The sequence below is a fragment of the Perca flavescens genome, chromosome 2 (genome assembly GCF_004354835.1).
Source record: "Perca flavescens isolate YP-PL-M2 chromosome 2, PFLA_1.0, whole genome shotgun sequence".
Classification (NCBI taxonomy): Eukaryota; Metazoa; Chordata; class Actinopteri; order Perciformes; family Percidae; genus Perca; species Perca flavescens.
Window position 1 is genome coordinate 42,131,471 of NC_041332.1, and position 15,139 is coordinate 42,146,609.

Genomic DNA, 15,139 nt, shown 5'->3' on the forward strand with positions numbered 1-15,139 from the left:
TGAATAAGAAAATTAGTCTTGCATTGTCAGCCTTATCTCCACAGTGCTGTGGAGTAAAGGCCTTTTTATGCTTCTGCGTAGAATCGATGGCATACCCCCGCAGACCCCTCTGCGTCTACGCCGGACCCTACGCCGTAGCCTGACGTGCACCTCTCGAAAAATTTAACTACAGGTCTCGCGTCTCTCGGCCGTGTCTTGGTAGCGTTGCATTTCCCCCCCGACTCATTTCCTGGTTCTCCTTCTCCATAAACAAGATGAAATCAGCGAGATAGTTAACTTCTCCTGCTCCAGATCTCCCACCGTGGTCAGAAAAAACACAGGGGAGACACTTTGGTTCTCTCACTATGATTCTAGAGTTGCTACTCACTCCGAAGCTAATCGCCGTCACTCTCTCACTGCTTCCTCGCTCTAACACACTCCCCACACACACACACACACACACACACACACACACATATGCATGCCGGCTCGACCATAAAACAGCCTTAAGGTCTGGCAACACCACACACCAAGCATAGCGTAAATTCTGGCCGATCACGGAGTCAAGCTCGGCTATTATCTCAGCTCATAGCTGAAAGTTCCTAAGCCAGCACACCAGCTGATGGCTCAGCTGATTCCCTTTTTTGATTGGATTTCCAAATAGCGCGCTCTATTTAAACTGCTTTTCTTGCTCCGTGGGCTCGGGGGGCGGCCCAGTCCTGTCCGCCCTGTCTGGCATCCAGTCACAGCTCGCTGGCATTCATTCCAGGATCGAAATCTTGGAGTCCGGCGCGAAATCAGCCGCCCCGCTTCAGTCTACCTCCACCGCTGGACCTAATGGATGAAGTCAAGTCATTCCAGCGACGGGACCGCATTCCCTCGGAGAACGCTGGGAAGTGCAGTTCCAAAGCACAAGTAGACTTTTATATTTCGCAAATCGTTCTAGTTGACGACGTTTCCGACCACACTTGAAAGCAGCTTTATTTCACAGGAGAGAAAGAAAAGAGACGAGCGTGACATAGCGAATGCTTTGTTGTTTGCAGGAAACATTCAGCTGTTGCGCAGATTCCCGGGCAGTTCGGTGCATGTGTTTTGAAGTTCTCGTGTTAGCGATAAAGGCAGTGATGTTCTCTGTTCACTGTACGAGATTCTCACACCGCCTCATAATATAGCTGAAAACGCACCGTAATTCTAGCAGGGGGTTCCTGCCAAAGCCCCCAGGACCAGCATCGTGTCTTGAAGCAACCATGGGCTTAGCGGCCAGTGGTGTAATTGCACCTTCTGACAACCCGCTGGCCCAGAATGACTTTTCCCATAGAAAGTATTTCACGTTTTTTTTTTGGTGGAGGGGGGATGCATCTGCTTACCAGTCTTAGATCTTACTCTTGGATGGTCCTTTTTCAAACCATCATATTGTTTAAAATAAATAGATAAATAAAAACTGCTATGCAGGCTCATATGATGGTTCTCCTGAGTTCCTGTAGCTGTAATTATGGTTATAATGGCTTTGGATTATCATGTTTACTATGCATCCAAGCGCTGATGCATCATAAGATCCGGTGGATTTGTGAGGACTATGGTTAACTACTCCTCAGATCTTTGCAGGGTAAATCCAGACAGCTAGCTAGAATATCTGTCCAATCTGCATTTTCTGTTGCACGACTAAAACTACTTCTGAAGGTCCACATGTTCCACCAAAACAAGTTCCTTCCTGAGACTATTTAGCAGAGGCACCGTGGCTCCGTCCTGCGCTTAGCACCGGCAAAGATGATTGTGATTGGTTTAAAGAAATAAACCAGATAATAAGCCAATAAACCAGAGCACGTTTTTCTCCCATCCCAGAATGCTGTGTGGACTAGCCAGACCCTCCTTGGCAGTGCTGTGGAGGAAGGTCTGTCAATGCGAGACTTTTGTCGAGACAGATAGATAGATCAAAGTTTGGTGTGTTTGGTGTTGAAGATTAGGTTTTAAATCTTCTTCTTCTTTCTCCTTGTCTTGGTTATAATGTTTGACCCTTGCAGGAGACAGATGGAGGGGAGGAAAAGCACTGGTGTAAGAGATAAAATACCTGACAAAAAGAGTTTTGGCAACAGCTTAAGCATAACTGATAACCATCATCTAAAGTAACTATTTGAAAAAGACATTTTACTTTGTTGTGGTACACTTCTGCTTTGTGGTCCCAGCTTACTGAACATTTGGATTCATCACCTCAAGAGTGATGACATTTTGCATTTCAACATAGCATATATTGTCGTGACAGTTGTTGATATGTTGATATATTGTTCCGTGTCTAAATGGCTCAAAAGGGCTGATATCATCACATAAGCAACCCCCACTGCAGTTCACTATTCTGAACAAAGCCACATGTTGCTGCGTTTTTATTTAATGACTAATGTAATGTTACGTCAGTCATTTTATTTGTCCTAAATTTCTCTTGTATTATCTACTGGTGATCATTTGAATAATGGAGGGTTTAAGCTTCACACTGTGCCAGATGGAATTTCTATTTAAATACACTGTAATCATTCGCAGTATTACAATTAGAGAGTAATGCAGCAAGATTTACATATGTAGTTGTGTAGTATTTCCTGTGGCAACCCTCAGGACTCAGTATTGGGCCCAAAACTGTTCATCCTCTATCTTAATGACATTTGTAAAGTATCAAATTTACTAAAATGTATTGTTTTTGCAGATTTTTTTTGTTATGGGGATGACTTACAGCACATCTTCATTCGAATAAGTTATCTTTAAACTTGAACAAAACTAAAATTATGTTTTTTGGAAATTGCACAATAAAAACAGATGTAGTAATCCATAATGAAAAATTGTAAAGAGTCTATGAAAACAAGTCGTACTTGACCACAAGCTGTGCTGGAAGACCCACATTAAATATCTGTGCACTAAGATGGCCAAGAGCATTGGAATGTTCAGTAAAACTACATATATCTTGAACCCGAAATCATTACATACTCATTATGAGATACCGCATGCTTATTTTGTCATATCTGTTCTATTGTGTGGAAATTTGGGGAAATACCTACAAGAGCACCTTACAAAAGATTTTCACATTGCAAAAAAGAGCAATCCGGATAATAAATCACGCAGGGTATCATGGGCACACCAATCATATACTTTTAAATTCACAATCATTGGAATTTTTGGACATTGTCAAATTGGCCCGATAACATACAAACATGATTTAAGGAAAGAGACAGGGGACATCATCTAAGTGGTACATGTATGTTTAAACAACCTCTTGTGTAACTACTCTTAAAAGCATGTGTATTTCAGTTTGTGGGGTGACCTTGTGGAATGGACTGAACAGTGAAATCAAACAGAGCCATAATATTATTATTAGGGCTGTCAATCGATTAAAAAAAATTAACTAATTAATTGCACAATTTGCTGTAATTAATCGCGATTAATCGCTTTTTTAAATTGAGACTGAAGCTTATAATAATGGATATTGAAATGCTAAATCACTTAACTTTGCAAATATGAAGAAAAAACCAAACAAGGAAAGGTTCTGCTAAGTTCAGAATGTTTAATATCTTTCAGAACAACAGCAGCAACAGTTTGGCTTTTTTAGTCCTGCTGAAGGCTGCTGAAACGACTAGAAACTGTCTGACTTGAGAGCAGATTTTTGTCACCGTCGCCTGCTGCTGTCGCCTGAGGAGCAGTCTACTTTACAGGCGAGGAGCAGTTCATCTCCAACGAGCCGAGAGTTCAGTTCATCTCCAACGAGCCGAGAGTTCAGTTCATCTCCAACGAGCCGAGAGTTCAGTTCATCTCCAACGAGCCGAGAGTTCAGTCGGCGGCAGGACAGTCGGGACTCACCCGGAAATGGCGAGCGGAGCGAGGTGACTAGAGTCTCAAAATCTGACGAAAATCTTCTAAACTGACCTTTGTTGAGCTGAAATGAAGACCGATTCAGCAACTGCATCATTTGTGCCTATTCATGCCTATTTCTCGCTTAAAATGTTTTCAGAAACATGTTTCAGTGAACTATCTTAGTACAATATGAGATCGTATTCTGAACGGCCGCCATGACAGTCTGGCTTTGGATTTACGGAGAAAACAAACCCATGTGACGCGTTCGTCCAATCAGCTGCCGGTTTTCATTACTTGGGCAACAATACAGAGTAGCGCCGCCTGCTGTTATGGAGACGTATTACGTTTCTCAGCCGCCACATGAAGTAAACAAACACAGCTGCGTTAATTTCGTTAATTTTTTGTAACAAGTTAAATATTAAAAAATTAACGCCTTAATTTTGACAGCCCTAATTATTATATTACATAATATTATATAGTTCAAAAATGGATTAAAGAAAGCAGTACTTGACTAACACAGAAAGGAGAACTGAATATAGGAACTGAAATGTGATGTAAGTGTATAGTTGTATGTTGTCAGTATTGGGGTAAGTGTAAGTGTCGTATGACCTCACCATAAATAAAAAATCAAACATTGAAGAAGCAAAGGATGAAAGGATGGTTCTGCTCAGTTCATCTGTAGAAGTTCATTCATAATTCAAAACAAGAAGAAGAATTGCGTAAAATCTCTTGTTTCAAATGGGAAAGACTAAGAATATTTCAAAATGAAGTCTCAGTCAGGGGACAACGAGGAAGAGGAAGAAGAAGAAACTTGTGCAAAGAGACACATACAAAAGAAGAAGTGGATTACACATCCGTGTCCTTCTGAGAAAAAACTGGGGACTCACTATCACACAATTGTCATTGTTCAGTTAGTTGGTAAAACATGGCGAGGTTTGTCCATCGAGAGCAATTGGAGATTACTGACTATGTAAACCTTCCTGAACCATCAGCCAGGAGTGTTGGCCAGGACGGGGGAGAGACTGCTGCCGGGTCTGGTGAGACAGAGAACTCTAACATTTTAACGTTTACCCTAAAAAGCAATATGGATAAACATTTTAATTTCAAATGTACATTTTAGAGTTTCAAGAAAAAGTGTAAAAAGAAAAAAGCCACGGAAGAATACATTTCTCCATATTTGTTTGTTTGTTTAACCTTTATTTTACCAGGAATAATCCCACTGAGATTTAGAATCTTTGTTACAAGTTTGCCTAAAGAGTTTTACGTAAAAGACCAAACAACAGACGCCGCTTGATTAGTGCGTTCCTTTTGATAAAAGAAACCTAACCTCAACCCAGAGGCGCAGGAAGTCATTTTCAGCAGGGGGTGCGGGGTGCTGTCGGGGGGGGGGGGCGTACGCTACATACGGTGCGAACTAAATGGGCACTAAATCACATGCCAATCACTACTGGTCAAAAGATTCCATTGCAGCGCCCGGTGTTCTGTCGATCTATGCTACCTATCGAGATGTGCTACTTAGCGGTTCTGCGCATGCGCACGACCCACAAGCATGGTCCGATTCCCCGCCCATAAATCTATGCAACCTTGCGGTCGGACATACGGCCGATACTGTGGTTAATAGAGTAATATCTAATAAATAATTTATTCATTGTACCTTTTGATAGGGTATATTTGTCTATCAGAATACGCTACCACTGAAATATTCAATAAATATAATTTAATAGAATATCAAAATATGCTCCTTATCTCCTGACAGTGCACATGGAGTGAGTAGTGGTGCAATATATAATGATTCTGTTGGGGGAGCATTATTTGATAGGGTATATTTGTCTATCAGAATATGCTACCACTGAAATATTCAATAAAGATATAATGGAGTATCAAAATATTCTCAAATAAACATAAGATGTCAATACTGTTAGAGTTATACCTCTATGGGATTCAGCCTGCCTGCACATTTGGAAATATGCAGGCAAATAAATCACATAAGGAAGCACATTTCGATAGGGCAGCGCGACTCGATAGACTCTACTATCGATTTACGCTACGGTAGCATTTTTCGACAAGGCAGCATAGATCGTCAGAACACCGGGTTTAAATCCGACCTGCGGCCCTTTGCTGCGTGTCATTCCCTCTCTCCCCCTTTCCTGTCTATCCACTGTCACTATCGAATAAAAAATATATTTTTCCAGTTTCCAGTTCAATAAACCAAGTACTGCCATCTGACTCACACATCACAAGACAATGTTACAATTAATTAAATCATACCGAAGCATTGTATGGCTCAAGACTATGGCGGTTTAGTATTCACTAAAAATCACCCAAGCAGAAAGCACAACAGTAATTCTGAAACGTGATTGACTGAAGATACAACAATGCCATCACACAACACAGCTGAGTGCAGGTTGTAAGCTGCTACTTCACAAACTGCAAAAGCCAACATATAGGCTACTGCACTTGACAACTATCTCATACAGGCCTATAGCAGCATCACAAAATGATGATGCAATACGTCTGATATGCAAAATATAACAAAATATGTACATTATCTGGTCACACGGTCACAACAGATTATATTAACCTACTCAATTTACAGATAGCATAATAGCTCTTACCATTAGAAGTTCTAATTTCTTGTCTTTTTCTTTGCAAAGTCGCAGATCAAATCCTCCCTCAGCAGCTCGCTAACCCTACTACACATGCGCTGCTGTGTGTTGGGAGCACTTTACAGGCAACGCAACAAATGTCTCCGGTGGACAGTGATCTAGAATCCACTTCCGTGGTACCGTTTTACCGTTGTGAAGGTGTCGGGTCAGTGCCTCGTTAGCGAGAGAGCGGGTCTTTCTGCCGCCAGCCTCGTCCCCCCTCCGAGATGCTGGACATTTAGCCGCCGATTCTGAAAGGCTAATATCCCTCTGGGTATAACTTCCTCCCGGACGGTCTCTGTAATCGGTCCCCGTAGGGCAGGGCCTTCAGAGATGATGGTACCTGAGGGGCCATTACCTTGTTCTGTAATGCTGATGACCGGCCTCATCTCTGTCTTTTCCCACAACTTCGCTAAAGTTAACGTTAGCTGTGGCTGAGTGTAGCTGGTAGAAGGCAGCGATTCTTCCAAGCTAACGTTGGCTAGCTCCTCGACATCCTCCTCTTCGTCATTCCCAGCTCTTTTAAAAAAGCTATTTATTCGCGAGACATTTTTATAGCAGCCGCTTCTTTCTCTCCGTTTTCCACACTTTCACTCGCTGATGCAACCCAATCTGACCGGGGATCAGTTACTAATTAATTCCACTCTTTCAATCTCAACTTGTTCTTAGAAAGCTGATCTTGGATCAGTGCGATGTAAACAACCTGCTCTATGCCCACCCACCTTTATCTTTAGCCAATCTACACAGTGCATGCGGCCTTCTCCCAATCATTACATTAAACAACTTTTATTTTATTCTGATTGGATAATTATCACCATAATGATTAATGCCCATTGGGTAATACGGGCTTGATCGCAGTTTGCCAACAAGGGGTGCTGCCACCAACAGGACCCAGCACCCCTACTTCCCGCGCCTATGCCTCAACCTGAGTTTTTTTCTAAGACACTTGGTTTAATGTTAAAGCTTTAGTGCGTATTGCGTAACTTTTTGATATTAATTAACGTCCGTTACATTCAAGTAGGGCTGGGCAATAAATCAATATTATATAGACATTGATATATGAGACTAGATATCGTCTTAAATTATGTATATCGTAATATCGTCATATGACACAAGTGTTGTATTTTCCTAGTTTTAAAGGCTGTATTACAATAAGTGATGTAATTTTCTGAACTTACCAGACTGTTCTAGCTTTTTATTGTTTACCTTTACCCACTTAGTCATTGTATCTACATTATTGGTGATTATTTATCAAAACTCATTGTGTTAATATTTTGTGAAGGCACCAATAGTCAACCCTACAATATCGCCATAATATAGCCAACAATGTATTTGGTCACAATTTTTTCAATATTGCCCAGCTCTACATTCAAGCCATTGCCAAATGAGTTGCTACAGAGCTAATTAAGACTATCAGCTCCACACAACTCTCTCTGGATTTCTCAGTATGGCTACATTCAGAAACTAGTGTCGTCCGGCGACTTTCGCGCGCAGAAACTCAAGTGAAGATAATGACCTCTTCTGAAGAGTCCATCATGTTTTTTTAATCCTCCGTGTCCTCCTTGGCTACTAGTAACATTGTGGTGGAGGGGAGGGGGGGGTGAGCGATCACGGAAGGCTTGTATCATATGGACGCGCCAACAGTTTTGTTGTCATTACTTAGAATTCCTCATGGGGACGACAGAAACTACTTAGCTACTTAACTATAGCTTTAAAAAAGATAGTTTGTCTTCATAAATTGAGACTCGATCACCTTTCCTTTTTACAATTTGTTAGTTCACGTGAAAATATTATTGATCTGCTTTTATGTGAAGTCAGTGTATTAAGTAATTTACGCTGAAGGCCATTCACATTTCTTGTTTTATTCTGTTTAAATGACATGGTTCACTTTGACCATTAATAATGCTTTCCGGAGTTGGTCTCCACACATCCTCAAATTCCATAAACCCAGATACCAGGTCACTGGCCCACATACAGTCCCCCGAAAATGCCAACACAGCAAAGCTACCCCGATAACAGTAAACCTGCTTCTTGGAACAGTCTGCCAGGAATTTATTTTGTTTGCATGTTTCTGTCTGATTTTTGCACACAGGTGGAAAACTGTACAGAGTGGTTGCTGTGAGCTTTGGACTGCTGTGTATCCTACAAGCTGCTCTCAACATTTCGCTGCGTCTCTGTGAGTATTTTTTCAACTCTGTCTGTTCAGACTGAGGGGCAAAGAAAATCTGCTTAGAAATTTAGGGTACATTGGAAAGGATAGATCAACACAATATAATTCTAAACAAAAGAGTAATTTTTAATTGAACTTGTTTATATTTTAAACAAATAGTATATCCAAATACAATACACATTTTCTATAAGCTCAGTCTAACACTTTAAAAACTTATTTTGGATAGTTGTCATGGAAACATTAATTGGTCATGTGACAAGGGCTGGGAAGATTGGCAGAACAGGCAGCCAAGTGACAGTACTCTGATCCAATGGAAATCACAATTTTCAGATTGACAGCACTCTAGCCCAATTGATGGGGGGGCAATCATATTTCGGGGTCTCTACTTTTGCTCTGTATTTCCCTTGACTTTTCTTTTGAAATGTGCTTTGTCTTAAGACATTTTTAGAAAATCTGGTTGAATAATACAAAATATGACACTTTTGACAGGTTTCTATTTATTAAAATGTAAATTCATCAGTGTTTAGATCACTTGATGAATGATAACATAGCAACGCCTCAGTAATACTCAGTTACACAAGTTTGGGAAAGTTTAAAATCAGGAACGATCACGTGGCATAATTACGCCAGAAAGCAAACTTATTACTTTCAGATAAAGTAAGAAAGTGACAGGACTTTGCCGTTACTTTGCCCAAGTCAAAATTTTCCATCTGTATACTGTACATGCTTATAGTCCAGACATTAAATGACACATACTGTACAGACTTGCTTCACCGGTTGGTTCCCCAATCTCCTCCTGCCCATGTGTTACACCAAATTGCTATAAGTGCACATGGGCAAAATGTGATGTATTTCTTCACATATGACTTTTCAATGAAGTGTTTCTGCTCTTTCAGACACCTTTTACAGTAAGACACCGGACATAGAGCTCAGTTGCACAAACCTGACTGGTGATCTGAGGAGAGAACTCATTACCTTCGGTAAGTCTGAGGATGAAACTCATCATACCAATAATGAGCAATTCTATGACAGTTTAAAAAATGGAACATAGGCGTCATAAAAGTAGACTTTAGAGCTGAACAGTTGTATTTGATTGTACAGGAGTAATACGTGTAATAAGCAGAAACATTAGTGAACTTTTGTGACTTTTGGAATTATTATTATTATTATTATTATTATTATTATTGGTAGTAGTAGTAGTAGTAGTAGTAGTAGTAGTAGTAGTATTATAATTATTATTATAAATGCTCAATCCACAGAGAAATGCACACAGCCCGTATTCAGAAACTGCGCCTTTAAACGAGCCGTCAGGACTTCTTTACTGTTCTTTTTTTATAAATAATTTTTATTGGTGCAACAACAACATAGGAACAAGTTTAAAGTCTGTACAATTCACAGCTTTTCAATTTGTTTTCCCTCCCCATTTTCCCATCTATCCACCCGAGCAAATATTCCAACTTTAAAAAAAAAAAAATTCAATATATTCTGAGTTTATTTTCCCTGTAATATCCCAACCTTTATTCTCCAAATATTCCAGTTTTCCCAATGCACAACAACTCACGGACTTCCGTACTGATGTCACAACTATACTTTAATTAGGTAAAAATGTGCCGTTACAGTACTGTTACAGTCATTCCCCGGCTGAAATGGCGGTGCTAGGAACTGCTGACCAATCACAGCAGACTGGGTTTTTTCAGGAGGGCGGGCACAGACAGAGGGGGAATACAGGTATTTTCAGACAGACAGTATGTGAAAAATATTTTTTTTTATTAAGATATGTAAACATGTTCTAGTAGCAACCCAAAATACAAGTATGAACCTGAAAATTAGCATATTATGGGACCTTCAACTGCACTGACCTTTTCAATTCGGTTCTTTTTTACTTTGATAAAGCTTAAAGTGCATTTTGTGTCAAATTGAATGCATCATTTGCATTAAATTTGAATGAATCAATTCAAAATCGCTTTTAAAAACTAGTCAATTCATTGTAATCACATATGTTAATTTCTGAGATATTAAGCTCCTGTTTCCATAACAGATCGTTTTTCCCAACAAGGATGGGTGTATTTCCGTCGCAGTTTCTATTACATTTCCACTAATCAGACATCCTGGCACAAAGGCAGAGCTGACTGTCTGCAGAGAGAAGCAGACCTGGTGATTATCAACAGCAAACAAGAGCAGGTGTGTGTCTGAATGTGTGAATGAGTTTGAGTTAATGAGCGGTATTGTTGAGAGAAACAAAAAAAAACAAAGAGTGAAAAATAGATAGATAGATAGATAGATAGATAGATAGATAGATAGATAGATAGATAGATAGAAATAACGGTGTAATGAATGTGAGTTCACCTGGTGTTCAACTCAACTCAGTTGTATTTCCATTGATTTAGTGATTACTGTTTTTCTCTGCAAACAAGGATTTCACAAGACAATTCAATAAGGTCTTGTGGATTGGACTGACCCCCAAAGTAGCCAACAGGAAGTGGAAATGGGTGGATGACACTCCGCTGACCGAAAGGTTCACACATATGTTTATTCACAATACATAAATGCTGAACCTAAAGGCCAAAGGTCCCATATTGTATAAAGTGAGATTTTCATGTCTTTTTGGATTGGAAAGCAGGTGCTATATTTAACTGTGAAAGTATCAAAATGCTCAATCTACAAAACTGTGCCTTTAAACAAGCCGTCAGGACTTTGTACAGTTGTGATGTCACATAGAGTATACCAACGATATAGATAGAAATTGCCGCTACAGTGGCCCGTCATTCCCCGGCTGCAATGATGGTGCAGAGACTCTGTGAGTGTAGATGCGGAAGACCCAGAAACGCTGACCAATCAAAGCAGACTGGGCTTTTTCAGGAGGAGGCATTAAAGTGACAGGCGCTAAAACAAAGCCGTTTAGACAGAGGGTGAATACATGTGTTTTTTGAAGGTTAAATTATGTTAACATGTTCTAGTAGCAACCTAGTCTATATCCATGACGTTCCACTTCCGGGATTGTTCCGTGGCCACCGGAGATTCCGCTGGATGTTTTTTCTTTTCGACAAAATACAAGTATGAACCTGAAAATGAGCTAATATGGGACCTTTAAAGCCTCTTTTAGATTGTTCTGTTAGATGAATAAATCAATCAATCTATAATGAATCACAGGGAACATTTTCATTTTACTACTTAAACCTGTCCATCACATTCAATTTGTATGGTCTTTGTTAAAAGATTATTTGTTTTTTGGTTTCAGCTACTGGAGCCCTGGGGAGCCAAATGGTTTTGAAGGCAAAGATGAAGACTGTGTAGAAACAAGGTTCCTTGATATGGAGAACAGCTGGAATGATATACCATGTACTGATCAAAACTTCTGGATCTGTGAGAAGATGATAGCTTTATAACAAAACCCTGAAAAACTGAAATTCAATTCATGTTTAATCTGGATGCACAAATTCACATATCACACAACGATATAGGTCGTTTATTCCTACCCTTTTAAACGCAACACTCGCAGTTTGAAACTTGTCGTTATTATTGTAACACATTATTACCTCTAGCTCATCCGGTAAGAACGTGCGCCCCATGTAAGCTGAGTCCTTTGCATCGGCCTGGGTTTGAATCCAACCTGTGGCCCTTTGCTGCGTGTCATCCCCTGTCTTTCTCTCCCCCTTTCCTGTCTATCCACTGTCACTATCGAAAATAAAGGGAAAAGCCCCCCCAAAAAATAATAAAAAAAAAAACATTGTGACACATCACAATTTGGTTAGGTTTAGGCACCATAACTACTTAGTTAAGTTTAGAAAAGAACGTAGTTAGGGTTAAAATCAGTAGGCTTGTGTACATGTGTTGAAGGGGAGTGTAAGGATGGATGGTGTCCTGCTGATTGTGGAGGGCTGGTCTGGGTCTCAAAAGTCCAGGGCTGATTTTTTAACCCAGTCCAGGCCTGAGAGGGAGGGATGTTTTTTTGATCATGTACAACAAAACAAAACATGCAAGAATTAAACCCCCCTTTCAATACCATGGATATAGTGCCACTCAGCGAGGGATGCCAAAACACTTATTTATGAATTTTAGTATTCAATGGAAAAAAATCTCAAAATGAAATAGCAGAACGTGGTGTCAACAAAACACAGCGCTTTCAAGCCGGAGAGCGGAGTTCACTTCGCGGCGACAACAAAATACCTTAACCCAGGATACGCTTGTTTATTTCTCTGGAGGGATTTAACCACAATCTTTTTCCTAAACTAAACTAGTCATTTTGGTGCCTAAACATAATTATCATTGCCGAAGGAGGCTCACTTCTTCTGGCTAAACTCAACTACCATGGTCCCTTAAAGGAGCATCATATGGCGGTGGCTGTAGCCGGCTCACAGTCACCTATTGGTGGCTAAACAGAGGCGCCGATGCTCCGTTCGGACCAAGACGATTGTGATTGGTTTAAAGAAATGCCATTAAACCAGAGCATGTCTTTCTCCCATCCCTGAATGTTGTGTGGACTAGCCAGACCTTCCTCCGCAGCGCTGTGGAACACAGCCTTTACTTCTGTGACAAACGTGCGTCACTTTGTAACACACGTTATAATGCTTGCCTAGCTGCTAGCGTGGCACGCTCTCATACTCTGCAACTGACAAGCTAGCAGTACTTACTGAGCATGTGCGACCCCCAACAAAGACGGAAATGAAGTGAGATGTCTCACTCTGTAGCTAAAACAGAGAGCTCAACACACAGGGTGAAAAGAGGAGCTGCAGCAATGTGTAGTACAACAAATATATGGTGTTTTCTGAAACTTAAACCACGTAAACCTATTCTGGTACAACCTCTAGATACAATTATGAACCTGAAAATGAGCATAATATGAGCACTTTAAAGGTAACCTGTAGAGTTTTTGACTTCTACAGGGCTACGGAGGCATTTTTAAATGACTGGCTCCTTCGTTTATGTTTATTAGTGAACACGCACAAAGACACACATGCACAGATAAAAAAAACTCTGCAATGCGCCAACAAAGGCAGAAAAGAAGAAGAGTGGTTGCTAGTAAAACATGAATGCAAACATTGCAGGTTTCAAACTCTTGAGAAAAATCTGCTTTGCAAGTGTTATATAAGGAAGATAATGTACTCAACACATCTGTTAGACCTAATGATAGTGCCGTAATGTAAACATAACTTTTGTTTGCTTACAAGAACTCCACATGGCCCATTTAATTACAGTTCATGCATACCTTATTTTCTGGAAGTGCTGCTAAAAGGCTGTATTTGAATAAATAATTATGCTGGCCATTTGTATGTACAATGTTACTGATTACTGAAATTGAGCTAGATGTATGACGAAAGTGTTGATGCTCTGAACACCGCCTGATGATTAAACAACGGAATTCATTTCCCAACATTTTTACTGTCCACATCTAATAATGAACCCTTTGATTTTGATTTTAATAAGAATGAGATGATTCCTTGGCATAATGTCAGGGGATAAGATGAATCCCAATAAAATCTTATCTAGCCTCTGGCACAATAAATATATTGTTAAATTATTTTACTCAAATGAATAAATAATCTATTATGGATTAAGGTTAAGATGTGGGACAGTACATCTGCAGGAGTTTGGTACTGGAAAATAGTATTAAATATTGAGTTTTTTATTCAAATAAAAATACATTGACAGCCTCATGGACCTTTACCTCAAATTACTTCACTTTATTAACTTGTGTAACAGCTTCTGACCATATTTATCTTCAGTCTACAGACAGACAGACAGTTTTTAAGTTTCACATTCAAGAGATTTTACTACAGCACTAACCATAATGGAAATCACCCTCACAAAGCTGTAGCTTACAAGGTAAGTATTCAGATCCTTTACTTAAGTAAAATTACTAATACCACTGTAAAAATACTCTGCAAGTCCTGCATCGAAAATGTTCCTTAAGTAAAAGTATGTAAGTATCATTAGGAAAATGTACTTAAAGGGGGGCTATGCAGTTTTGGCAAAAATCGCTTTTTGCTTGCAGATTTCTCTATAGAGCTCCCCCTACAGCTTCAGAATAGATATTTTGGCAACACTGTTGTAAAAACTCACTCGGTCAGTCTGCCGTTTCCTCTTTCTCTGTTCCTCCGACAGTGCTTTCCTAGCTTTCTGCTTCTTTTTAGCCGGCTCAGCCATGACGATAGTGTGAAAAACTCCATCGCTACCTTGTTAGCCGGTTCCTGGATGGGGGTGTGTATGTGTGCAGTGCCGTGAAGCAATTCGTTAAATTGCGAGACCTAATATCACACGATACTTCCTGACGCTGAGGCCGCCGGCTTGCTGGCCAAAAGTTGCCAAGGTGGTTTTTCAGCTCACAGGCGCTAGGGGGGAGCGAGACGACCACCTTTCAACCCGAAAAAAAGTCATAGAACCATTCAAGCACTCAATGCAGAAAAGTCCTCACGTTTTAAAAACTGTAAAAGATTAAAACTGTTCTGTTCCACCAAATAGGTAAAAGTGGTCACCTAATTATACATTTAACATTTTTTCACACCACCAGTCAGTT

The 15,139-nt window shown here is 40.1% G+C and overlaps 1 protein-coding gene across 3 annotated transcripts; it reads left to right on the plus strand.

Moving 5' to 3' along the window:
* The first annotated feature begins 4,413 nt into the window (after nucleotides 1-4,413).
* On the plus strand, nucleotides 4,414-12,292 carry LOC114572880 (CD209 antigen-like protein E). 3 transcript variants are annotated; one of them, XM_028604663.1, is made up of 6 exons: nucleotides 4,414-4,847; nucleotides 8,548-8,631; nucleotides 9,522-9,605; nucleotides 10,664-10,806; nucleotides 11,040-11,140; nucleotides 11,864-12,292. In XM_028604663.1, the coding sequence occupies exons 1-6, from the start codon at nucleotides 4,736-4,738 to the stop codon at nucleotides 12,009-12,011; spliced, it is 672 nt and encodes a 223-aa protein (XP_028460464.1). In that variant the 5' UTR covers nucleotides 4,414-4,735; the 3' UTR covers nucleotides 12,012-12,292. The 3 variants fall into 3 exon arrangements, with proteins under 3 accessions (XP_028460464.1, XP_028460471.1, XP_028460477.1); XM_028604670.1 differs by having other exon boundaries at nucleotides 10,682-10,806; XM_028604676.1 differs by lacking the exon at nucleotides 11,040-11,140 and having other exon boundaries at nucleotides 11,864-11,987.
* Nucleotides 12,293-15,139: the final 2,847 nt, after the last annotated feature.

Excerpts from the sequence above, each read along its gene's own strand:
- LOC114572880 (XM_028604663.1), top strand. The coding sequence starts at position 4,736 with ATGGCGAGGTTTGTCCATCGAGAGCAATTGGAGATTACTGACTATGTA. Across the intron at positions 10,807-11,039 it reads TCAACAGCAAACAAGAGCAG|GATTTCACAAGACAATTCAA; the intron begins GTGTGTGTCTGA and ends TCTGCAAACAAG. Across the intron at positions 11,141-11,863 it reads GACACTCCGCTGACCGAAAG|CTACTGGAGCCCTGGGGAGC; the intron begins GTTCACACATAT and ends TTTTGGTTTCAG.